The 26,987-nt window shown below is 39.5% G+C and overlaps 2 protein-coding genes across 2 annotated transcripts in view; both read right to left on the bottom strand.

Moving 5' to 3' along the window:
- LOC109401938 (AF4/FMR2 family member lilli) overlaps nt 1-26,987 on the bottom strand; it is a 601,758-nt gene that overhangs the window by 392,763 nt on the left and 182,008 nt on the right.
- Nucleotides 23,706-24,655, bottom strand: LOC134288455 (serine-rich adhesin for platelets-like). Its single transcript, XM_062853385.1, has 2 exons — nt 24,210-24,655; nt 23,706-24,165 (listed from the first exon to the last, which is right to left on the bottom strand). The coding sequence occupies exons 1-2, from the start codon at nt 24,653-24,655 to the stop codon at nt 23,706-23,708; spliced, it is 906 nt and encodes a 301-aa protein (XP_062709369.1).

The following is a 26,987-nucleotide window of genomic DNA, read 5'->3' on the forward strand; positions in this document are numbered from 1 at the left end:
CGATGAAAAGTTCATGAGTACATATTCGACGAGGAAGGCACTATCACCACTAGGTGGATTAATCTGGGTTTTTTATTCTTCAATCACTTAACCTAATTTACAGCTCTTTTGTCCACTAGGGTACTGCGTGAGCGATTCCAAATGGAAGCTGTACTTCCACTTTGTACAGCACCGAAATGTATTCTATTTTAATTGTACTACATATATCAAACTGGTTGCCGTTGCGCTGCTTTCACTTTCTACCCTATCATGGTAGAATGATGAGCACGAGGATGTTGATGTGTGGCTGTTGGTTATTCCTGTTTCCAGTCCGATTGGGGGTTCTTTATGGGTTGCCGTTCGCCAATGTCCAAGTATCCGGGTCCATTTGAGCCATGGGCTCAGAAGAGGGTCAGTGTCAGCTACTCTCAAGGGGAAAGAGCAACTGACGAAAGTGCCTGGGCTGGGATCGAACCCATGACCATCTGATTATGAAGCAAACGTGTGACCAATTGCGCCACGGGCCCCGGCCTAAATGAATTTAATATGCCAGATATTACGCATCTTAAAGCAAACAGTCTGCAAAAGCAACGATAAAAATACATTGAGTGTATGACGCGCATCATCAAAGTGCATCCAAAACCACACCCATGGAAACTTTTCCCCTCTTGATGAAGTATGCATATCAGCGCCAAGTTCATTTTATTAAATCAGAGAGGACACGCTGAATCAAATTAGAAAACTATTCCAGAAGATTGGAACCCTATACCTATACCTAGTTGTTGGAAACCAACCACTCGTCATGACTGCAGCGACGACGCTGCGTACGTACTTGAATTGCTGACTTCTCCTACAGGACAGTTCTTCACAACCCTGGAGTAGATTCGAGTCAAGAGTGCCTCCTGCCCGCTTATTAAATTCTAAACGGTGAGTTTATTTAATTAGATTTTCTCTGTACAGCTCGTTTTTGAAAAGGCAGTGCAAACGCAGTAACGTGATACTTTGTTGTATAAGATGCAGAAGCCGTCCTCCAATGAGCGTAGAGAAATAGAGCAGGAGAAGTCTCCTTAGATAATGGACTTCTACAGGGGATAGACAAAATGATCGGGACAGGCAAATTTTTCACTTTTCAAAAAATGTTCAACTAGCTGTAACTTTTCGTAAAGTGCATCAAATATTCTCAAATTTCTACTGTAAGTTCATCAACTAGTTGTGTATCAGTGGTCAAAATTTGGGAAAGATCGGGCCATTCTCCACGAAGTTATAACAATTCTTGGAAAAGGTAAAATTATCCGATAGCCAAATTTGAGCTGTTATATTTCCGGATTCAATGAACCGAATGCAATGAAATTTTGACCATTTATGACTTATATAATGAGCTATGAAAAACCGTTGACTTAACTTGAAATTCTTAACACGGAAGAAAATTATAACGATACGATTATTTTTCTAATAAAACACCAAATTATCAAAAACTTCAACATCGTTTCAAAATTCAAGATGCAAATTATTGTTCATTTAATTTCCCTCTAATTGACTTATATATAAACGTGTTTTGAAGGAAAGTAACAACATAGCCACCAACAATTTGAAAAAGTAATGCAATACATATTAAAAAAAGACCAATTTGCTAAAAAATCGTGAAAAAAATAAAATTGCTATAATTTTTTCTCTTGTTGAAAATTTCAAGTTTAGTCAAAAGTTTTCTGGAGTTCATTATATAAGTCATGTATGGTTAAAATTTTATTGCACTCGGTTTATTACATCCGGAGATATAATAGCTCAAAGTTGACTATCGGATAATTTTACCTTTTTCAAGAATCTTTATAACTTCGTGGAAAATTGCCCGATGTTTCCCAAATTTTGACCACTGATACACAACTAGTTGATGATCTTACAGTAAAAATTTGAGATTATTTGATGCACTTTACGAAAAGTTACAGCTAGTTGAACATTTTTTGAAAAGTGAAAATTTTGCCTGTCCCGATCATTTTGTCTATCCCCTGTACATTCTGAGAAAAAGAAAAACCACTTGCTCGTCTGGAAGATCTACTTGATATGTCAGAAGATACGAAATTAACTTAGTAGAAACAGTTCCACCCAAATCAAATTTAAAGATGTGCTTGAATTTCCATTGGCTCTGTGCATCCAGAATCTTGATTAAGATTAATAAAATACGACGACGGTTAGAATTAAACTCAGATGGGTTACTTTCACCACACTTTCAATCAAAGGAGCCCATGAGAGGAGCGGGAATTTATCGACCGGCGGACCCAAATCACGGCCACCCATGATGGCTCGTGGTTGGTAGGTACTCGGCACTGGCACTGGACTCCTTGGATCAGCCAAGGAATTCGATATTGAGCGAAAGGCTACTTCGGTTTCTCGGTTTATTGTCCGTTTTATGCGTATCGTAAAAAATCGTAAAATACCAAACCAGCAGCGGAGGAGGGAACCCTTTTCATCCGGTTCATTGCGCAGAAACCGGGAGTTACATTATCATATTGGTCAGGCGGGGCTATTGATAGGTTACAGTGAGTCTACAATCGTGAGTCACGAAATAAACAAAAGGGTGATTTTTATGTAGCTTTGCCGCATTGAAAAAAAGGTCTTTCTCTAATGCAAGTTCATCTGCTGCCATTTTTGTTTCAAAGAGTGAGCTTTAACTAAACAATATAGCAAATTTGAAAAAAAATAACTGTGGATGGAATGCCCGGAAGAACTTCTGGAAAAAATCTTTGATAGAATCCCTTGAGGAATCCGATTCAGTAGCGTAGCTAGGAATTTGGGGGCCCGGTGCGGAACCATTGTGGGCCCCATGAAAATTACAGATATACATATTTTACAATGTTAAATCTATTCTTCTAACTCTCAAATAATTACGCCGTTGTATTTTGTACAAAGCTTTGAAACAAATCTCGACTTCTCAGTATTAGCGTGATGCTGGCAGTGGTGGCCAACTGACTGACTGAAGGTTAAAAAATCTTGAATGTATTCCTTTAAGAATTTCTTCGGGGTTTTCTGCAAGGATACATTCCGGAGTTCCACCAATTAGCGATTTTTACTAAGAATTATGAAGATTTTTTTAACAATTTATTTAGGAATTACATCAAGTAATCAAGAATTCCTTCAAAGATTGCTTTATCATTTTCTTTGAAAAAATCTTTCTTGAATAATAATTTATCTTTAAGAATCTTTCAAGTGATTAATGCAAGGGTGTCATTCAATATTTCTCTAAACACTCTTTCATGTACACTCCCAATCAAAAGTTTGGGGTCACCCCCTCATAAACATGCCATTTTTTTGGCCCATATCTTCGCCAATTTGCGTCTGATTTCAAAACCCTAGGTCTCATTCAAAAAATAATAAGTCAAAGAAACTTTGAACATGATTTAAAATAAAACTTTTTCAAAAAAAATTGTATGTAAACTTAACATAAAGTTGGAAAATTTTCAAAAAAAAAAATATAAACTTACGGCAGTGTCGCTGGAAATTGGGTCGACCAAATTTTAAGATAAAGCGGTAATATAACCCATTTTCTATTAGCTTTCAACTGCTTTTTACAGAACTTAGCTAAAAAATCTAGAAAAAAAGTTATTAAACAAATTAATACATCATATTGAGGGATGACCCCAAACTTTTGGTCGATGACATGAAGAGGTAATTTACTTAAAAACTTTTTTTCTAGATTTTTTAGCTAATTCTGTAAAAAGCAGTTGAAAGCTAATAGAAAATGGGTCATATTACCGCTCTCATCTTAAAATTTGGTCGACCCAATTTCCAGCGACACTGCCGTAAATTTATATTCATTTTTTAGAAAATTTGGCAACTTTGGTTTAAGTTTACATACGAAATGTTTTGAAAAAGTTTCTTTTAAATCATGTTCAAAGTTTCTTTGTTATTATCTTTTGAATGAAACCTAGGGTTTTGAAAACGGACGCTAATTGGCGAAGATATGGGCCTAAAAAAATGACATGTTTTTGAGGGGCTGACCCCAAACTTTTGATCGGGAGTGTATTCTTACAGTGTTGTCTCCGAGATTGCTTTCAAAAGTACTTCAGAGTACTTCAAAAGATTCTTGTGAAGGCTTCAAAGTCTTTTTAGAATTTCTTCAAACATTCCTCCATAGTTTCTATCAGGAGATCCTCCACTGATCCCCCAAATGATTCTACCACGGAAGTAAATTATTTTTTCAGTGGTTTATCCAAGAATTCATCTTGGATTTCCTCAAGTATTCATTACTCATTTTGGCGTTCCTTTGAAGATTTCTTAAGAATTTCTTCCGAAGATTCTTTTAGAAATTTCTTCAAGGATTCCTTCAAGAATTACTGCAACGCTTTTTTTTCGAAACAAAAAATTGCAAAGATTCTTCAAGGGGTTTCTCTAAAGTTTTATTATGAGATTCATCCTGGAAATCCTCCTAGAAATTTCAAAAGAATCCATTGGATAATAATTTTAAAAAAATCTTCCAAAGATCCCTACAGAAGTTCCTCTAATAAAATTCTAAAAGGAACTTCCGTTCGAATTCTTTCCAAAAATCCTTCTGGATTTCTTCCAACGAATTCTTTAAAATTCATCTACTCTACGAGTTTCCCCAAGGATTCCTTCAGGAATTTTAGCTAACATTCCTCTTAGAACACTTCTAAAACTTTATATTGTGACTTTTGATTAGACTCCTTAGAAATTCTTTCGAAAAACTCTCATTCTCATTTCGAAAAAAAAATCATTCAGAGGTACCTTTAGGCATCTCAGTCCAGCATTTCTCCAGGATTTTTTATTGATTCCTCCAGAAGTTCCTCTGAAAATTCGTCCAAAAAAATCTTCGAGGATTCCTGGTAGGGTCACCGTGCCTCAGTAATCCTGCAATCCCCAATTCATCCTATTCGAAAACAAAGCGATTACCGCGCCGATTAATTACGTAATGTTTGTATCATTCGTGCTCACTTCTAACAAAAATATAAAAAAGCGCTTCATTACTTTTTTTTAGTAGGATGAAGATAGGAGCGTATGTGTCCACATAATAAGGAAATAGATATCTGATATGATAAGATAAAATCAAATGATTGCTTCAGAAGTTTCTAAAAGGATTTCTCCTAAGACTGTTTTGCCACTTTCATAAAGAATTCTTTGAGAATGCCTAGTAGCATCTTTTAAGTGATTAATGCAAGTTTAAGATTTCATATATGGTACCCATCGAGAATTCTTCAGGAGTCGCTTCAAAAATTCCTACGGGGTTTTTCCAAGGATTTCTTAAATATTTCTTCATAAAAATCTTTCGGAATTTCTTCAAAGATCTTATTAGGAACCTCTGCGATGGTTTCATCAATCGGATAAAACACTCTTTGCTTGATTTATTCAATAAATTCTCCAAGAGCTCTATAGAAGATTACTTTTGGGCTTTTTCCAGGGATTGCTTTAGGAATTCTACCAAGGATTTATTCAAAACTCTAAAAGAATTCCTTCTTTAGAAATTCCTCCTAAACTATCTTAAGGAGATTTTCCAAAGATTTCTCTATTAGTTCATCAATAAATTCACTTGCGATTTCTTCAAAGATTCAACTGACTCAAATAAAAAATTGTTAGAATTCTTTCAAGAATTCTCACAGAAATTCCCCCAAGAACAGTGGCAAATAAAAAAAAATCTACTGGTATTCCTTCAAACAATTTTTGTGTTTTTTAGGAAATTGTTTGTGAACTTTCTTAGATTTTCGAAAATTCCTTAGGTACTTCCTTGAGATTCTTTTCGGCCTTTCCATTGTAAATGCTTGTATCTCATAATCGAATGAAATTTCCACAGGAATAACCAAAGAAATTTTCTGAGAAACGGAGAAATTTTCTAAAATTGCCGCCTGAATTTACGAATTAACTAAGGAATTTTCAAAGTACCTGCCTAATGAATTTTGGTAGGAACTATTGAAATAATTACAAAAGTCAAGTATAATTGCAAAGGGACCACCAGTGAAACTTCCAAAAAAATTGCTGAAGGAAATATCGTAAGGTTTGCCTGATAAATTGCTAAAGCTATTGCTTTAGAAAGAGAAAGAATTTAGAAATTTTATGCCGTAGATATTTTCAAAAATAAGAACCTAAATTAATTTCGAATGCCCATAAATTTTCGAATGAGTTACCGAACCAAATTTCAAAGGAACTGCCGAGATAGTTCTGAGAAAAAAATCCAAGAAACCCCCAAAAATAATCTTATAGGAGTTTTAGGATCAAATCCAATAAAAATTACAAGAAGGATTTCCAAAAGCTTTGTCAAAATAAACTCCGCCAAAGGTAATATGTAAGATTTCCACGGGGTAGATCACAGGAAATTCGCCGAATGCATTTCCAAAGTAAATTCTTCCTAAGGTAATTATCAGAGGATTTTTTAAACGAATTGTCAAAAAACCCAACGAGAAGTTGTAAATGGAATTTCGAAAGAAATTTCTGTAGAAAAAATATTCTGAATAAGTTCGCAAAGTTATTGCTGAAGCATAGCCGAGAACTGATGAAAGAAGTTTCCAAATGAATTGCCTTACAATTTCTCAAAAGAATTGCCGTAGGAATTTTCAATGAAACTTCTAACAGAGTTCCTAAAAATATCTCGATAATTTTTACCTAAGGAATTGCAAACACAATAGCTGAGACAATTACCAAAGATTTTTTTTTTTAAATAATGAACGGTGTCGAAGGAGTTTCCAAATAAATTTTCCAAGATATTCCCTAACGAATTGCTGCACGGACTTCCAAAGCAATTACTGAAAAAGATCCAAAAGAAATTTCCAAAGGAAAACAGAGGAAAAGAAATTTCCAAAGACAAACAGACGTAACACTTGCGAAATTTCCATCGACCACGTTTTTAACGATCATTTCAAATCTTCATAGTTGTGGCTTTCACAACCAGAGGCGCGCGCATCGGTTTTCTTTGCGTTTGACGTTTCACACTAGCGCCTTCTGTTGACAATATTCCACAAAGCAGTGTTTCGTGACACATTTCCACCAGGTGATGGCAGTGTGAAGTGGGCGATGGATTTTCACGAAAATTGTTCAAGGTTTTACGTCTGTTTGTCTGTGATGAATCCTTTAAGAAATTCCAGTGAAGACTTCTTTTCTCCAAGGATTTTTTCGAGCTACGTTACAAAGATTCCTTCAGGGATATCTCAACGTTTTCCTTCAGATAACCCTGCAAGGGTGAACACATTCATCCCCAAAGGATTCCTGCACAAATTCCCTCAAGGGGTCTTAAAGAAATTCCGCCAAGGCTTCCATCATTTCTCCACGGAAATCTATAGAAATTGTTTTGAAAATCAACATCAACGAATTTGAGAGGAATTCTTATCGGTTTATGCCATTGATTTCTTTGAAAAATAATCTAGGCATTTCATATTTACTTGATTCTTCTGCTTTCAAAATTTCTTCAGGAATCCTTTACGTGATTCTTCATAGTACTTGTAGTACTTCTACTACTACTTCACAGTACTGTAGTAATCCGTCAAGAATAGCATCAAAGACATCTCCAAAATCAACCCAATGATTCTTTCCGAGTACATCTGAGAATTCATCTAGAAGAACCTAGAAGAATCTAGAATCGTGGATTCTTTTAAAAATTGCTCCAAAACTTTCTTCAAGCATTTATACAAGGATTCTTTCGGGAATTCTTCCGAAATTCCTTCAGAAAATATCACAAGAATCCATTCAAGAGCCATACCTGATCAAGCATGATCTCAGAAATTCATCAAAGGTATCTTCCATGAGGAACTCCTGCAAGATTCCTTCTTGGAGAAGTCTCTAAAAGAATCCTTGGAAAAATCCCTTAAGGTTCATCTGAAGGATTCGTTGAAGGACTCCATGACATAATCCTCGAAGGACTTCATGACGGGATCCAAAGAGGTATTCCTGAAGGGATTCGTAAAAAAAATCCTTGAAGGAATTTTTGAAGGATTTCTTGATAAATTTTTGAAGAAATTCTTGGAGGTGTTCCTGAAGGAATCAATTCAAGTACTCGAAAATCAATGCTTAGAAGAATTCCTGAAGCAATCCATGAAAAAGTTCTGAAGTAAATCTTAGAGGATTTTTTGTAGAAGTCTTTGAAGTCTTTGAAGTAACTGCTAGATAAATCGTAGTACGTATTCCCGAAGGCAAGGTAAGTATTTACCTTGCTCGAAGGAAATCTCACAGAAACCCTTCAAGGAATACTTAGAAAGAAATACTTGACGAAATCGTTGGATACATTGATTGCACTTATTTTTCACACGAAAGCAACTAGTGTTAGAAACCTTTCTTGATTTGGAGGCCCCCTGAAATCGAGGGCCCGGTGCGGACCGCACCCATCGCACCCCCCTTGCTACGCCACGAATCCCTGTAGGTGCTCCTGAAGAGGTTTCTCGGGGTAATAACTGAGGGACTCCTGTAGAAGTTCTGAAGAAGTTTCTGCAGGAACTCCTAAAGCGAGTGCAGAAAATTCTGGAGGAAATTTTGTAAGAACTCGTAAAAGAATTCCTGGAGAAACTCCTGAAGCAATACCTGGAAAATCTTCAGGTCTGTCTGGAGGAAGTACTAGATAAATACAAAAAATCATTGAAAAAATTCTTGTGGAACTAGTGAAGGGATTTCTCGAAATAATTGAGAAAGAAATTCTGGAAAAACTCCTCCAGAAATTTATAGAAAAACATCTGCAGGAAATCATAGAAGATCTTCTGCACGAATTTCTGCAGAAAATCCCAGAGGAACTACTAGAGGAGCTTCTGGAGAAATTCCTGCAGAACGTCCTAGAGGAATTCCTGAAGGAATTTTTCTGAGGAATTTCAGTAGTACTTTCTGGAGAAACTACTGAATGAGTACTGAAAGTATTGGTAATTTGTGAAGCATATGCATACATTCCTGAAGGAACTCCTAAAAGAATACCTAAAAGATTTTTTGTAGAAATTTATGAAGAAATTTCCGGAGAAATTTTAAGAAAAAATCATGGAAGAACATCTGTAGAAACTTCTAGATGGAATACTGGAGAAAAACCCCGGAGGAATTGCTAGAGGAAATCCTGGATGATTTTTTTCGATGCACTTCTGGAGAAATGTCGGTAACTTCTGCAAGAATTACTGGAACTCCTGAAAGAAAATTTAAATATGAAATTCCGGAGAAATTTTAAGAAATAATCTCCTAGAAGCTTTTGGAGAAACTACTGAAATATTTTCTGGAGGAGTTGCTGATGGAACCATCGATGAACTTTCAGAAAGAACTTCAGGAGAAATGTGTGGTAAATCTTAGTAAAAATCCTTGGACAATTCCACAGGATATTTCTAAAGGAAATCCTGAAAGATCTAGTGTAGGAATACCTGGAATAGCTCCTGGAGATGTTTTCAAGAAAACTTGTGAAAGGATCACTGGATAACTGAAGAAAATTCCTAGTGGAACTCATTCCTGCTGGAAGTTATGGAGGAATTAGTGAAGGAACTTTATTAAGAATTGCTCGAAAAGCTTCTGCAGATCTTGGAGGATCTACTCTACGAATTTCTTAAAAAAAATCGGTAATAACTTCTTGTGGGATTATTGGATAGGTGCCGAAAAACGAGGAAGAATTTTCAGCGTAGCTCATGCAAGAACTCTAGGAACTCCTGGTGTAATTTATGGAGGACCTAGTGAAATTTCAGGAAAAAAAATTCTTTATGAGTTCAGAAAATCCTGGAGAAATTACAGAAGAAACTATTGGAAGAACTTTAGAGAGACACCTAAAGGAGATCGTGGATGAGTGCAGAAAATTCAAGAGAAACTGCCGGAAGAACTCTTGCGCAATTCCTGGAGGAACTTATAGAGGGACTGCTAAAGGAACTCCTGTAGGGACACCTGGAGGAATTTCAGGAAGAGCTCCTGTAGATTTTTTTCGAGAAACTTATAGCTGTATGACTTCAGAACCTCCTGTAAGATCTCTTGGGTAGATTGCTAGATGATCTCCAGCTGAATAAGCGCGGAAAGTCCTGGAGAAATCTTCAGTTCCACCGGGAAGGAGTTTCTGGAAAAATGCCGAAGGTTCTCCAAGAGGAATCCCTGATAAATCCTTCGAGCAACTTCTGAAGGAATTTCTGGAGAAATTCCCGAAGAAAATAATGAGGAATTTATTGAGAAACGTCTAGAGAAATTTCGGGATAAATTTCTGCAGAAACTCCTGGAGGAACCCTAAATGGAAATCCTCTAGGAACTCCTGAAGCAACTCCAGTGGAAATTGCTGCTGGAACTTCTGGATGCACTCCTGGAGCGACTCCGGTACGAAATCGTGAGAGAATGTCTGCAGGAAATCTCGGCGGATTCTTGAGGATCCTTGAGGAACTTCCACAGGAAATCCTACAGGAATTGCTAGTGGAGCTTCAAAGTTATTCCTGGGATAGTCTTTGAAGGAAAATCGAAAGGAACTCCTGATGCAACTTCTGGAGGATGTTCTGGTGAAGTTTCTGAAAAATAAATGCTGGGAGAACCCATAAAAGATTTCCTAGAGGATTTCCTGGAGGAATTTCTGGAGCAGCTTCTGATGGAACTCCTGTGGAACTGCTGTAGCAACTCCTGGAGGAACCCCATGGCAAACTCCGATCCCCATGAGTAATTTCTGAAGATGTTTTTGGTGGAACTCCTCCTCTGAAAGAATTTTTGGAGGAACTTCTAGAGAAAGACTGGAGAAGCTTCCGAAGGAATTACTGGAAGTCTGCAAAACATAAAACAGTGGAAGAATCCCTGGAGGAACTCAGGAAGCAATCTCAAGAAACAATTCTGAAGTAACTTGTGAAGAAATTTTGGCGAAATTCAGGCTGAATTTTTGGAAATCCTGGAGGCAATCATGGAGAAATTTATCCAGTATAACTTCTGGATGAACTACTGGATGAGTGCAGAACACCGGGGAGGAACTACTGATAAACCACCTGTACAAACCTCTGGAAGAACTTCGGAGGAAATTTTTAGAGGCATATGATAATGAGGATTTTGTTCTATCATCTATTGTAGCAAGACAGCTGCCGATAAGGGAAACTCTCAGAAGAACATCAGCAAAAACTTCTAGAATATTTTCTGGAGGAGCTACTGATGGAACTAGAGAAGGAATTCCAGGAAGACCTTCAGAAGGAAGATCTAAACACGTTTTCGAAGATACTTCTAGAGGAACTAGGAGTCGATAAAATCGTGGAGCAATTCTTGGTGCAGCACATCAAGAAGTTCCTAGAAGATTTTTGGGTAGAATATCTGGATGCACTGCTGGAGGATCTCCAGGAAAAATTTCTGTAGGGAATCATGGAGAAAAATAATGGAAGAACTTACGAAGGAATGCCTGCTAGAGTTTCTGAACAAAATTCTGAAAAAAAAAAATCGGGAGAAAATCTTGGGAATCAAGAAAATCCTGGAGCAATTCCCGGAGAAAGTTCTGGAGGAAATCCTGAAGGAACATTGGTAGTAACTTCTGGAGGAATTACTTGATGGGTGTAGAAAACGGGGGATGTATTTTTGATGGAGCTCATTCAAGAATTCCTGGAAAAAATCATGATGAATGTTTTGGAGGAATTCCTGGAGAAAAAGTTGGAGGAACTCCTGTAGGAACCCTGCTAAAATTCGTAGATGAATACAGGAAGTTCAGGAGAAACTCCTGGAGAAACACCTGGACCAATTTCAAGCAGAACTCCTGAAGAATATTTTGGAAAAAAAATAGGGAGATATGAATGGATGAGCTCAGATAATGGAAGAACATCTAGGGACGTCTTTCTTCCAAGCAACATTTAGAATATAATTTAATTTAGAAAAGGTTCTGAAAGTCGAGATAAAACTATTTTTGAAGGCTCTACGAGACTAGTTAGCTTTAAAATGTTGCTTGGGCTAGAGAATCTCCTGCAAGGATTCCAGGATGACTGCGGAAACTTTTGAAGGAATTCTAGAAGGAACTTCGGGAAAAAAATCCTAGACAAGATACCGCAGAAATTCCTGAAGCAGCTCCTTTTTGAAGTAATTCCTGGAGAAACATCTGCAAAAGTTCCTGGAATCACTTGTAGTGGATCTACTGGGGGAATTCAAAGAAAAATTCTTGCAGAATTAACCTCTTTGGGAATTTCTGGTAAATCACCGGAAGGAATTCCGCGAAAAACTCCTGGAGATACTCCTGTGGAAGATCGCCCAGAAGAACTCGTGGAAGTACTCCAGGAAGGAATTATCGTTGGAATGCCGTATTGAAGTTCTGGAGGAATTTCTGAAGCAATTACAGAAACAATTCCTGGAATAATTTCTGCTGGAAATCACGTGGGAATTTTTGTAGAAACTACTGGTTGATGATATCTAAAGGAAAGCCTAGAGGATCTCCTGAAGCAATTCCTGGAAGAATCCCTCCCAAGTAACATTTTGATGGAGCGGACTTGGTGTGATGGTTAGTACACTTGACTAACCGAGGACCTGGGATCGAATCCCACTCCCGACAAAACTCGCAAAAATGTGAGTTCTTCCTTCGGAAGGGAAGTTAAGCGTGGGTCCCGAGATGAACTAGCCCAGGGCTAAAAATCTCGTTAATACTTCTATGGAACTTCTATGAGTTTGTCATGGAAAACTCCGTGACATAACCTACGAAATACCTATTCATGGAAATTCCTGGATAAATAGCGGAAGGAATCCAAGTGACATCTTTAGGCCAGCTCCGGAAAGATATGTTAGAGGAATCTCGAAAGGAACTTCGGAAGAAATCCTGAGAAAAGTTGGATGTTTGTCTGTAGTTTATTCATACGAACATAGTGCTTGTTTCTCTTCATGTTTTCAACATTGTTGCTGAAATCTAAGTTGGTTTGGAAGAATAACGCGATGAAGCATGCTATCCTGATCGCTACAGCACTTTTTTCGAACCTTAAAATGACGAAATAGTTAATAAACTGTTCTTGTTTTACATTTGAGGACAACCTTGACGTAACGAAAGGGGTACGGCATGTTGCTAAAGACATCACATTGGATCACTTTTGACAACAAATGTATCTTTTCGACATACACAATAGAAACCCAGCGCTAAAAATGGCTGTCGTATGCAGCATAGTTGTCCCCCCAAGAAACAAAACTAGCTGAATAACAGCTTCTGAAGCTGAAGTTTGCTTAAAGCCCAGTTTCGTGTTCCATAGAAATCGCTCAACAAATTTCTTGACCGATTCCTGTCAGAAACTTTCTACAGTGAATGCCATTTGAATTGTCATTTCTTCGCAACTGCGTACTGAGATCGCAGAAAACACGATTTCTTGGACGACTCAGGCAAGGAATTTCCCATGTATCAAGATAGGCCGAGAAATTCCTTCTGATCTGCCAACAGCCCTTAAGAGTGGTTTGTTCCACTCTTGTACAACAAAATGATTGTTGCGCCCTAGGCTGTCAAACGGAGACCAGTTGCTGATTGGTCGAAATTGATAATCGTTTGCTGCGATCAGATCGCTTTGTTATTGGTTTGGCCGTGTTGCTAGTTTGGAGGTTTAGCATGTGATACCAATATTCAAAATCGTTGTATTTTTTTTTTGTTCCAGTTTTATCGACACAAAAACGAAGTTTCACTGTGCACACTTATTCCAACCGGTATGCTCTCAACTTCAAGAAGAAAGGGTTCACCCAACGAACGAACGAACGTCCAGGACAGAATTGGAATGCCTCGTTAAGAAAATATCCCCGAAACCACATTCCATGCGGCAGTTTAACCTCGGCGAGGCTTGTAGGTATTGTGTGCTTTGCTTGTTCTGTCTTTTCGTACTTCGAGAATGAAACCGATCCGGATTCAGATCCGGACCGATTTAAAAATATCCAAGCGTTCGCAAAAAATAGAAGCGGATCCGATGTCATCGATTATTCTTCATTGGGTTGATTTCTCTGGGGCTAGAAACACATTACACGAAGGAAAAATATTTGCATTTCATTATCCTCTTATGGGAGTAAACGATTCAGAACACTGAAAATTTGCCTTCCGATTGAATTGGCCGCAAAAGCACAAATGCTATCTGTGATGCCAACAAACGCTTAAAATGTACTTCCGTAGTCTCGCCTGCACGAGGCCCAATCTTCTCATTTTTTTTAACAAAATAAGGATGAAGTTTAACTTCAAAGTCGATCGTTGTTCTGATTTCCTGCATCTATAGCACACTACCGCCTGATACCGAATAATTAGTCAAAAGCGACGTTAATCGTGAGCGTTTGTCTTGTGGAAAAGAATAATGACATCCAATTAGTATCCACTTTAATTAGGAATCATTTCGACAAAAGTTGGAGAAAGAAGAGCGAGTGAAATGTTGATTTCAGAGAAAAAAGGCGAGATAATTGAAGCTCCAAGAGTCGTTTCCTGATGAAAACAGTGCACTAACACATCCACATTTTAACAACCTCTATACAAACGATATCAAAATAAAAAACAATCTGATTTTTGTATAGAATGAGTGAACGGACATTCACAGTAAACTTCACAAGCAGATTAAGTTGAGAGTAACTCGAATTATCAGAAGTGATACGGGATGAGCGCGCAACAAGTTGTCGGAGGTGGATCGGGATGACCGCGCTATAAGTAGGTGTTAATACGTTTCTGTATGATTCTGTCATCCCGTGCCTGGTTCGTATGTGATATCCAAATTGTTGATGCCGAAGTTAATGTCACAAAAGGTGTCTTTTTGTGTGATCTGCCGCAGAGAAGAAAAAGATCCACGCAGGCTAGTGGTATGTGGTTATTGCCGCAAAAGTGAGCACTTGAATTGTAAGAACATCAGTGGGAGCGCAGTTCGGAAGCTACGTGCAGAAACATACTACTGTTCTGAGGACTGCAAGGAGCTACACCATTCATCTTCACAACAATCAGAAATGGATTCTGAAGTCCTCTCGGAAGTTCGTAAGGTTTTGGCAGAAGTCAGGGAAACGAGAGCGGAAATGCATGCTGTAAGAACAACGATTGCTGAACTTGAGAAGTTTCACAACTTCTTATCTGGCAAATTGGACATGATGAAGATGAAAACTTTCCAACGGGAGCAGATCGAATTGAAGAAGAAGTATGAATGGTTGCAGAGTGATCAACGAGCTACATCGTCAACTGTGGAGCAACTGGAATTGGAGGTGGACCGAATGAAAAGAAACGAGCTGTCCAAAAACGCAGTTATCATTGGAGTTCCAATGGTTAAAAATGAATCGTCTGTGCAGATCGTCAGGAAAATAGCTACGGTGCTCGATTGCGACCTACCGGATAATGCAGTGCTGGACGCCAAGCGTATCGTATCCAAAGACTAGTCATTCAAAGACACGAAATCACCGCCTATCAAGGTCGTATTTGCCGATGAAACTTACAAAGAGGAGCTGATAGCCAAAAAGAAGACCCATGGACCCCTGCTACTGTCAGCCATTGATGCTACCCTCGGAGTTGGCAAAGTTTTACTGCGCGATGAGCTCACCGCCTATGGGATAAATCTGCTGAAAGAGGTTCGCGAAGTGCAGAAGCAGGTGGACTTAAAGTACGTGTGGCCAGGACGTCATGGAGCGGTGCTGGTCAAGAGAGGAGACAATTTGAAGGTTGAGATCATACGGCGACTGAGTGATGTGGAAATGCTGCAACGTAGGAACCTAAAGCGTCAACAAACAACGTCACCAGAAAAGCCGGCACAAAAACGTTAAACGAGATTTGATTGTTTCTGATGTTTGATTTATAACTCGCAATGTTTTCTAGCAATAAGTTTGATTGTATCAAAGATTGGATTGAATATAATAAAGAGAATGCTGGTCGCCCTAATTCACTGAAAATACTTCAGTGGAATATCCGCGGTATGAATGACCTTGTAAAGTTCGATTGTATTGGTGAACTGCTATAAAGCTGTGGAATGCGTGTTGATGTTGTCGTTGTATGTGAAACCTGGGTGAAAAGCGATAGAACAAGGATATATAAGCTGGATGGATATACTGGTATTTTCTCTTCAAGAGAGGAGTCGCATGGAGGGTTAGCGGTTTTCTTGCGGGATGGATTGATCGTCGAAGTATGCCAGAATAGACTTGTTGAGGGATTCCATCACATTCATTGCCAACTACTTTCTTCTGGGAAGCGAATCAACTTTCACGCTGTCTACAGGCCTCCATCGTTCGGGGCAAGAAGGTTTCTTGATGAAGTAGAGGATATGCTATCGACTGTTAGCAAGGGAGATGAATGTGTTATTGTCGGAGACATGAATGTACCTGCGAACCTGCCTTCAAATAACATTGTACGCGAGTATTATCGACTATTAACTTCGTACAATGCAATAGTCACTAATTCGCATGTTACCAGACCGTCTAGTAGCAATGCCCTCGATCATGTCATTTGTTCGGAGAACTTGACCAACACAGTAGTAAATGAAACGATTGAAAATGATGTAAGCGATTATTGTTTGATTGTATCGACATTCAATTTTGCGTGTGCTTCTACAACTCGCACATTACAGAAGGAAATTGTGGATCATGCACGATTAAGTGAACTATTTGTTTCTGTCTTCGAGTCTCTTCCTGAAAGCATGTTAGCCAGTGACAAGCTAGCCCATATGACTGAGTGCTATCGTATATGTCTCTCGCAATGCACAAAAACTGTCTCCGTTGAGGTAAAGTTGAAAGAGCACTGTCCCTGGATGACAATTAATCTATGGAAGCTAATCACTATGAAGGACCGCCTTTTAAAGAGGCATAGAAGACATCCTAATGATCAACATACATCAGATCTATTGGATCACGTGTCAAAATTGCTTTGCAAGAGGAAAACGATGGCTAAACGAAACTACTATCACACCATAATTGAAAAAGCGTCGCAACGGAATGCATGGAAAGTAGTCAATGAAGTGATTGGTAACCAGCGGAAGAATGATAAGCCTAGCCGCATTTTAAAAGATGGTGTGTTATTGACTGATGAGGCAGAAATTTGTTCTGCATTCAATGAATTTTTCTGCAATATTGGAGCAAACTTAGCAGCAGGAATTCCTGGTTCAGGAGATGTGGAACGCTTTGGAACCATAAACTACCACCCGTCATCGATATTTCTCTCTCCTTCGACAACCGCTGAAATAATCACGCTTATATTGTGTGTTGCTTTCATAACAAAACGCACTGCCAACTTCCAGTCGGCATTACTGAATCATCGCAACGAATCAAGCACCACTTCTGCTGCTGTTTGTGTTAGTGAGATCGGAGAAACGTCAGACTCCCGCCTGCTGATTGGCTGCGACGACTCTGGCGACGGTTTCATCCGCGACGGATTCAAATCGTCGCGTTCGATAAGGGGGGAAACCGTCAATAAATGGATTAAACGAAAAGAAATCTTCAGGTCCCGACATGATTCCTGCTAAATTTGTTAAATTTCATCATTCCATATTTGCACCTCCCCTCTCTGATGTTTTCAACGAAATGATATCAACCGGCCATTTTCCTGATTGTTTGAAAATTGCCAAAGTAAAACCAATTTTCAAATCCGGCGATGTCAAAGAGCTGAACAATTACAGGCCCATTTCTTGTTTATCAGCTCTAGACAAAATATTAGAAAAACTACTTGCATCTCGGATTATAAATTATGCCACTCGATTCGATCTTCTATCAAAGCATCAGTATGGCTTCAGAAAAGGGTCAAGTACGTTGAGCGCATCTTGTGATTTGGTCGAAGAAATATATGACGCTTTGGACACGAAAAAAATGGTCGGTGCAGTATTCATTGACCTTAAAAAGGCGTTTGACACTATTGATCATGTGCTACTATTAAAAAAACTGGAGTCGCTTGGAATCAGAGGAACTGCCTTAACTCTTGTGGAAAGCTATCTCACCAACCGTCAACAGTTCGTCTCAATTGGAGCTAGTACAAGCGGGATCCTTACTGTGCCAACAGGAGTTTCCCAGGGCAGTAACCTCGGCCCTTTATTATTCTTGTTGTTCATCAATGATATTTGCAACCTGGAGCTGAAAGGGAAAGTTTGCCTATTCGCGGATGACACGTCGATATTCTACAAAAATGCCCAATGTCGCATCATTCAGCAGCAAATGGAATACGATCTTAACTTGCTATACGACTACTTTTGCGCAAATAAGCTGTCTTTAAACCTAAAGAAAACAAAATGCATGTTCATACATTCACCGCGGAGACGAGTTCCTGTTCACCCAATACTGTACGTTCATGGCAGCATTGTTGAGGAAGTTGAGGAACATACATTCCTAGGACTCATTATCGACTCTACAATGAGCTGGTCTGGAAACATTACCCACCTGAAGAAGAAACTCAGCTCTCTCTGTGGCATCCTACGGAAAGTGTCGTGGTTTATCCCTGACAAATGGATGAAGCAGCTGTATTATTCGTTGATCCACTCAAGACTTCAATACTTGGTAGCTGTTTGGGGTTCGGCCAGCAAATCGACACTCCGGGAACTCCAAGTAATGCAAAATCGGTGTCTTAAAGCAATTCTTCGCAAGCCCTACTGGTATTCTACAACATTGTTATACTCAAAAGAAGAGGATAGTTTTCTACCGATAAAAGCGTTGCACGATTTGCAGACGCTAACTTATGTCCAAAGAATAGTTCATGACCCGATTATGCATCACAACATCGCCATTAGAAGAATCCAAAGTAGTCGCGTTACCAGACAAGCCGGAAACTTCTCACTTCTTAGACCAAATACCGAAATGGGTCGCAAGAAAATAACCTACTCTGGGTTCAAATTGCATAACGCACTCCACCCCGAATGGAAATACACGGCCAACATAAAATCCTTCAAAGCATTAATCATAAAGGATATGAAGCTCAACATATCTAGATATCTAATCTGATTAAAACGCCCACTTACACCACCCGTCATAATATACCGTATATTATTCTTTGTTCCGCCTCCATTCACAGCCGCCAGCCACCACCCTCCGAACTCCACCCACCACCCACCACCGACCGCCCACGAATCATCGCCACCAACACTCGCCACAGCCAATCACATCGCCTTCCGTAATAGCAACAATACTAGTTACCTTTAAGTAGTTAAAGATGTCAATGTGCTAAAAAGTTTGAAAATGTAAAATGAAGAAGCACTCTTCCTTAATAGAGCATGTGCTCACTGGAAGGTGCATATTTGTAATACATAATGAATAATTTCCTTATTAAAAAAAAAAGTAACTGGAAGCAGTTTGGGGTGAAAACACAATAAGATGTCGGAGCGGGTTGGGATGACCACGCAATGAGTCCATGCACAATGAGATATTGAAAACGGATCAGGATGACAATGCAATGAGTTATTGGAAGCGGATCGGGAAGACTGCGCAATGAGTTATTCGAAGCCCATCGGGATGACCACGCTATGAGTTACTGAAAGCTTCAGAGATGAGCCAGCCAAGGGCTGCAAAACTTTTTTATAAATATAACATAATAATAGTTATTATTGAAAGCTGATCGAGACGACCTCGCAATGAGTGATTGCAACGCGGCCGCGTAAATGAAAACTCCATACTAAATTTTTTTCATCGTCTTATTTTTGCATGATTCGTCGAGAAATGGTGAGACTTTTTTTACGCGGTTTTTCGAATTTGGAACTGAGTTTTATTTTTACGCGGTACGTATCCTCCGCGTAAAAAAAACCTGACTGTATTGGAAGCGGATCGGGATGACCGTACAACGAGTTGTCGGAAACGGTTCGGGATGACGTGGACGAATATTGCAATGAAAAATGACTGCGTATTTAGCTATTGAAGTATTTGGTCGAGATGACCATGAAATGAATTATTGCAAACGGATCAGGTTGACCGTGCAATGAACTATTGGAAAAGGATAGAGAGGAACACGCATTGAGTTATTGGAAGTGAATTGCGATGACCACACAATGAGTTCTAGGAAGCGGATCGAGATGACCACGTAATAAGTTATCGAAAGCGCATTGGGATGACCATGCAATGAACTATTAGAAGCGGATCAGGATGCTCATGCATCAAGTTATTAAAGTTATTGAAAGCGGATCGGGACGACCGAGCAATAAATTATTGAAAGTGAATTCAGGGTGATCGCGTAAAAGTTAGCGGATCAAAATTATCATGCAACAAGCAATTGGGTTGTTTAACTAATCAATTATTGCCATTTTCTTTGGCCTAATCGAAAGAGCTAATTTTTCTGAGTATATGGTGATTGTTGGCGCGAGTTTCTTCTGGATCAATGAAACACATATCGAGAGCAGCGTTTGATAACGGCAGCTTCAATGCTATATTTAAAAGAATTCATTTTAATTATTTACATGGTTTTACTTAAAATTAACTTACATGATAGTTTCTTAATCACTAACGAACCCTTCCATTCAACGCTCAACTTAACACTAAATCTCCTTACAAATCTAATGTGTACATTCACATTCAACTAATTCCTTTTGGATAGGACAGTTGCCAGTATCACCCAAATACATGCGATACCGTCGCAACATTCTCCCCTCCGTGACAACTGGTAACTAACTATCTCATCACTTTTTGAATCTATATACATTTTAATTGTTGGAAATAAAGTTTTCAAATAATACCTTTCTGTGCCACTGTGCACTGTAATGGGCAAAGCAGCTCCGCCGGGGTCGAAAACAATACATCTAGAAACAGCCTTGCGACCGACACTGACGACGACGAGAGCCTTCTCCACTGGTGCACATTTTTCTACTGTATTACCCGTCGATTGTTCCACTTCCATCTCTATCGGATCAGAAGCAAGCTGCACACTGCGTGCTGATTGATTCTGATTAGAATGGTTTGTCGTCGATACGATGGGGACCGTGTGCGGGATGCCATTGTTTTCATTAGATACCGCTGAAAGCGGCTGGGGAAGTTGCGTTCGCGGAGCAACGAAATTAATTTGGGATGTCGTTGTGGTTGGATCTGGAGCATTGGAGCAGGCAAACTGTAACTGGGTTTGGTCGTCGCACGATTCGGACTTTTCTGCTGCCGATTGTACTGGAACACTTTTCCCACTATATTTGCACATTAGTGCCTCTTTCTTCGCCGTGTACTCCAATTCAATTTTCTCCATAGCATCGGAGAACTTTTTATCCACCTGCGCAAGCTCGCGCTCGAAATCCAGTGCCCTGCGCCTTTCTTCATCTTGGCGCTGTTTACGCCAAAGCGCTCTCCGGACTTCGAACTCTTCGAGCTGCTGTTTGAGGGCGTCCAGTCGGGTAGCCATACCGACCTCTTTGTGTTGATGATTTATCATCATTGAAGTTTGTTGGCGCGAGTTTCTTCTGGATCAATGAAACACATATCGAGAGCAGCGTTTGATAACGGCAGCTTCAATGCTATATTTAAAAGAATTCATTTTAATTATTTACATGGTTTTACTTAAAATTAACTTACATGATAGTTTCTTAATCACTAACGAACCCTTCCATTCAACGCTCAACTTAACACTAAATCTCCTTACAAATCTAATGTGTACATTCACATTCAACTAATTCCTTTTGGATAGGACAGTTGCCAGTATCACCCAAATACATGCGATACCGTCGCAACAGTGATATTATTGCGTTCTAATTCCTTTGTTTTGACGGTTAAATAAACAAAACAGTTTTGATTTTCGTGGATAGAATGACAGTTTGCCCCGAACAAAAAATTTTCCCCATACAAACTTTAAATGCATTTTCAAAATAGTTCGACGGCGGATCAGGTTGACCACGCAATAGGTTATTGGAAGCGGATCAGGATGACCACGCAATAAGTTGTTGGAAGTGGATCGGGGTGACCGCACAATGAGTTGTCGGAAGCGAATCTGGATAACCTCGTAATGATTTATTGAAAGCGCATTCGAATGATCACCTTTTTGAAAGAGATCAGGATGATCATGCATCAAGTTATAGGAGTATAGGATGACCACGTAAAAGTTATCGGAAGTGGATCGGGATCACCAATCATTGAGTTATTGGAAGCGAATCGGGATGACCGCGCAATGGTACATTGAGAGCGCGTCGGGATGATCACGCAATGAGTTATTGGAAGTAGATCGGGATGACTTAACATCAATCGGGATTTGCGGCGTACCAACCAAGAATTGAAAACCTCTTTAATAAAGACAATAATAATAATAATAATATTTGATCGGCATGACTACGCAATGAGTTATCCGAATCAGATCGGGATGACCACGAAATGAGTTATTGTAAGTGGATCGGGATGGCCGCGTAGTTCGTAACGAAGTCTGTGGTATCGTTTCAAGCAATTATGATTATCTTATCACAGAGCAAGATTGCTTTTATGTTTCCAACGAAATTATTCCATGATATACTGTAACCAGAAAATAATATTAATTGTTGAATTCAACATTCCCAAGAAACAGAGATAGCTGAATAACAGTTTCTAAGGTGAAGTTTGTTTGAGAGCTGCTCGTTCACCTCTTGTATAGCTAAATTGTGTATTGGGTTTTCAGCAAAAGTATAGACGAACAGCGGGAGCATACAGTGATTGAGAGGGAAATACAAACGAAAAAAAAATCAGGAAAACCATAAAATCCATTTCACCAGCAAAACTGAAATGAGTCACGCAACCGATTAGCGTTTCACCATCCGGTAACAATTAGTTCCGCGGTTGACGAAACCATTCACACAAACACACTACTGGAATGTGTGACTACCAGGGTGCAAAATGTTCATAGTCATTGACTGAAAACAGCAGGAATTTGAATGATTCTGCACTGAACATTCAAAACAAACAAATTCATTTTCACTCTCCCTCTTCACACAGTCAGTCAATTCGTAGTCATTGAATATGAAGCCGATCGAGAAACATCTTCATAATTACCTACGTTTATGGCTACGATTCCTTCCAAAAACACTTCAGAACAATCAAATGGGAAAAGATCTGTGTATAGCACCTTTAAATGTAATCGAAACGTTAATATTTTATCAGCAATTTAACACTTTGTAAGATGTTTACAAATATTCATTGACTTTCATTCAGTTGACAAACGAGTATCGAGCAGCTGAATATGAATATGCAGGCAAGTGAATGAAGATTGCCGCACGGTGAACTTCAATTCGTCTGCTCGAAAATTTTGCGCCCTGGTGACTACACGGCACCACGATGGAATATTCGCGTAAACCACCAAAACACAAACATCATCGGCACAAAGTGGTTAGGTCACTCTCGTCGGTTTTGATATCGCGGGCGCTTATCGTGGGTTCAGGCGGGAAAATCGATAGAAAATTTGCACCTTGCATGCTGGCAAAGCCTGTCGAGGCTCCCAACCTCCCCGGCTTAGATAATTATCATTTTGGTGTTCACCGTCCACGTCCAGCCTCTCGCACCCCTTTCGCGCCGTCGAAATCGATGACACCTAAACGGCCTAAACGACCTATTTATAGCGTCGTCGTCCCGTCCCGTGTGGTCGTTTGCGTTCCCTTAATCGATCGTTATCACGCTCCTGGAGTGATGCCTTCCCTGATTCAACCTCTCCTTTTCTATCTGATGCCACCTCCTCTCGAGGTAGGTGGCCACTCTACTCTGTTGCCCCACAAATGGAGAATCCATCAAAAAAAAAACGAACGATAATGATTTAATAACTCGGCTAAGCTGCACTAATGTTATCATTACTGGGAAATTTCACCACTCAATAGAGCCGTTCGCACTCGACGATTTAGTGGGAAATTTAAAATTAGTTACTTTGCAATTGGTAAAACATTTGTGTAGTAGTAGTCATTGTCGAAGTCGTTCTCTTAAAGGTAGTCATAGAGGTATACGTAGTCGTAGTTGTAGTCGTAAACGTAGACATAGTCGTAGACGTAGACGTAAACTTAGCCATAGACGTAGACGTAATCGTAAACGTATACGTAGATGTAGCCGTAGACGTAGACGTAGACGTAATCGTAAACGTATACGTAGATGTAGCCGTAGACGTAGCCGTAGACGTAGACGTAGTCGTAAACGTAGACGTAGTCGTAGACGTAGATGTCACCGTAGACGTAGTCGTAGTCGTAAACGAAGTCGTAGACGTAGACGTAGACGTAGTCGTAGACGTAGACGTAGACGTAGTCGTAGATGTAGACGTAGACGTAGTCGTAGACGTAGTCGTAGACGTAGTCGTAGACGTAGATGTAACCGTAGACGTAGTCGTAGTCGTAGACGTATACGTAGACGTAAACGTAGTTGTAGACGTAGTCGAAAACGTAGATGTAGTCGTAGATGTAGACGAAGTCGTAGAGGTAATCGTAGTCGTAAACGTAGTCGTAGATGTAGACAAAATCGTAGACGTAATCGTAGTCGTAGACGTAGACGTAGACGTAGACGTAGACGTAGACGTAGACGTAGACGTAGACGTAGACGTAGACGTAGACGTAGACGTAGACGTAGACGTAGACGTAGACGTAGACGTAGACGTAGACGTAGACGTAGACGTAGACGTAGACGTAGACGTAGACGTAGACGTAGACGTAGACGTAGACGTAGACGTAGACGTAGACGTAGACGTAGACGTAGACGTAGACGTAGACGTAGACGTAGACGTAGACGTAGACGTAGACGTAGACGTAGACGTAGACGTAGACGTAGACGTAGACGTAGACGTAGACGTAGACGTAGACGTAGACGTAGACGTAGACGTAGACGTAGACGTAGACGTAGACGTAGACGTAGACGTAGACGTAGATGTAGACGAAATCGTAGACGTAATCGTAGACGTAGACGTTGACGTAGACATAGACATAGGCATAGACATAGACGTAGACGTAGACGTAGACGTAGACATAGTTATAGTGGTTGTCGAAGTAGTAGTAGTAGTAGTTTTTTTCAAAGTCACTAATTCAACTTTTGCGTAAACTATCCAACGTTTCGGCAAACATTTCACAATCTTCAGGAACTTTAATGGGTTAGTTATTAAGAAAATCTTACCTAGGTCCAAAAAACAGAAATCATTTATAAATTTATTCGTCGAGCAAGGCCTATTCAACCCGCCATCGAAACAGTAAGCAACCGACTGTCCCCTCGCATTCAGAAAGTATTTTTCCACGCGTAGGGACGCAAATTTGATGCCCCACGTCGGTCGGTTCGAAATAACTTTTTCCCTGACCCTCCAATCCCCTTCCTACCACAACTTCTCGTCCCCACGTACCGCACCATAGTCCACCCAGACGCAATACTTTTTGACCTTACTGAGCTGAGAGGGGCTGACTATACTGACTGGCAGCAATCAGTCCGTCATCCACAAACCTGCCATCTGGTTTGTTTCCCTCCCATCTTCGGTAAGTAGGTATGGGTCGCGTTTTTTGCGAAAATCGATACTTTCGTGGGTCGCCTTCGCCGCCAACAACAGAGTATGGGCACCGGGACAGGTGCGGTGGAGGGGGAGCTTGTGAAGGGAGATAAAAGTTTTATCAGCGCTGGTTTTTCACGCTGAATTAAGAGTGTTTAATTAAAACACGGTGGAAATTGATATTAGAAACGACACGGGTGCAGAATTTTCGGGACGGACGGTGAAAGAGTAAAAGGGATCATCAAGGGGTCAAGCCGACAGTAGGCCGGCGAGTTTACGTCTTGTTTTGCGAAGGTTGGAGAATTCAATAATGGTTTTCCCGATTCTTACCTTCGCTATTATGTAGAAGGTATAGAAAGATGAGTGAAAGATAACATGGTATTACAAAAACTGAATTTATACTTCCAGTTGAGATCAAATTTCACTTTCTTTCATATTTTATTTGTTAGAACCCAATTTAGGACTTAATAAGAGCGGGGTTATTTATTGAATTTCTCATGCGAACTCATTCTTTTTCTTATATGGTATGAACCTGTGCATTCTGTGCATCATCGCCTTTACCGTTTTTCCAATTTCCTTCGACAGTAATCGGAACTTGTCGAATATTTGATCTACGTACGTGTATAACTTAAATAATATAAAACCCTACAAATGTTCTATTTTATTTTTCGCTTAGGCACCCTGTCACAAACAATAATGGTGGAGCGGACCTGGTGTGATGGTTAGAACACTTGACTACCACTCCCGACAAACTCGTAAAATGTGAGTTCTTTCTGTAGTAGCCAGAGGTGTCAACTTATGAATTGTATATTTTGAGAGTTTGGACAATTTGAAAGTCTTATCATACCGTGTGCGATTAGCTTTAGTTTAGCGTGCACGAATGAATGCTTGTGAACGTGTTCTCAAAACGCTAACGCTTACTTGACACCTTGCGTGCGAGATGTACCAGAAACGTCAATCATGCGTAAGCATGTGCTGAATGGAAATTTAGATGGACTTCAGTTTAGTGAACAATTTTGTGGCAGATGGACGTATCGTCAGTTGAGTGCGGGAAAACAAATCGGCCGATGGCAGACCAGCCGAAAAGCTCGGATACTACACTTCCTTCGGGAAGTTACACGTGGGTTCCAAGATGAACAAGCCCAGGGCTAAAAACCTCGTTCATACAGATAAAAAAGAAAAAAAAAGAAAAAAAACAAACAAACAAATAATAAAACAGAACACTACTAACACACAATAAGACCGATCACAGGATGACGAGGCTGCATTCCCAAGTAACAATTCAGAACCATTAATAAGCATGCCAGTTTATTAAACATTCTACAAAAGCGCCGACAGTTGAACAAGAGCATGCGTTGATCAAAGTGACGAACAAACATTACAAACGGTTAAAATAGAACTTTTGTTCATCATATAGATGTTAATTTAATAACTAGTCGAACAAAAGTTTAAAGAAAGTTGTTTAGAAATTACCGTCAATAGCATAATAATGTTGTAACAATGTTAGAAGAGAAGCTGCTTCTAACTCATTAGATGTCGTTGTTCCACATATGATTCTCAGTGGAACAAGTAGCTTAAGTATAATTTAATAATACTTGCTTAGTCATTTTATTCAGTTGCTGATTAGTAGTGTAATAGTATCACTTCATAGTCATTGTTCGCCATGTTCACAATTATAAATCTGATCACTATTTTTAAGCCCGCACTGGATTAAACATTAACCAAGAGAGTTCCAGCAGCAAATAATTATATACCGAACGCTCTTAAAAACATCACAACTTACCTTTAAAACTACAATGATGGACGATAGCAAAACCACTGAGCTTCA

The sequence above is a fragment of the Aedes albopictus genome, chromosome 1 (assembly GCF_035046485.1).
Source record: "Aedes albopictus strain Foshan chromosome 1, AalbF5, whole genome shotgun sequence".
Classification (NCBI taxonomy): domain Eukaryota; kingdom Metazoa; phylum Arthropoda; class Insecta; order Diptera; family Culicidae; genus Aedes; species Aedes albopictus.

Coding starts and splice junctions, on each gene's coding strand:
- LOC134288455 (XM_062853385.1), bottom strand. CDS start 24,655: ATGTCTACGTCTACGTCTACGTCTACGTCTATGTCTATGCCTATGTCT. Junction 24,166..24,209: donor ACGTCTACGTCTACGTCTAC/GTCTACGTCTAC, acceptor CTACGACTACGA/TTACGTCTACGATTTTGTCT.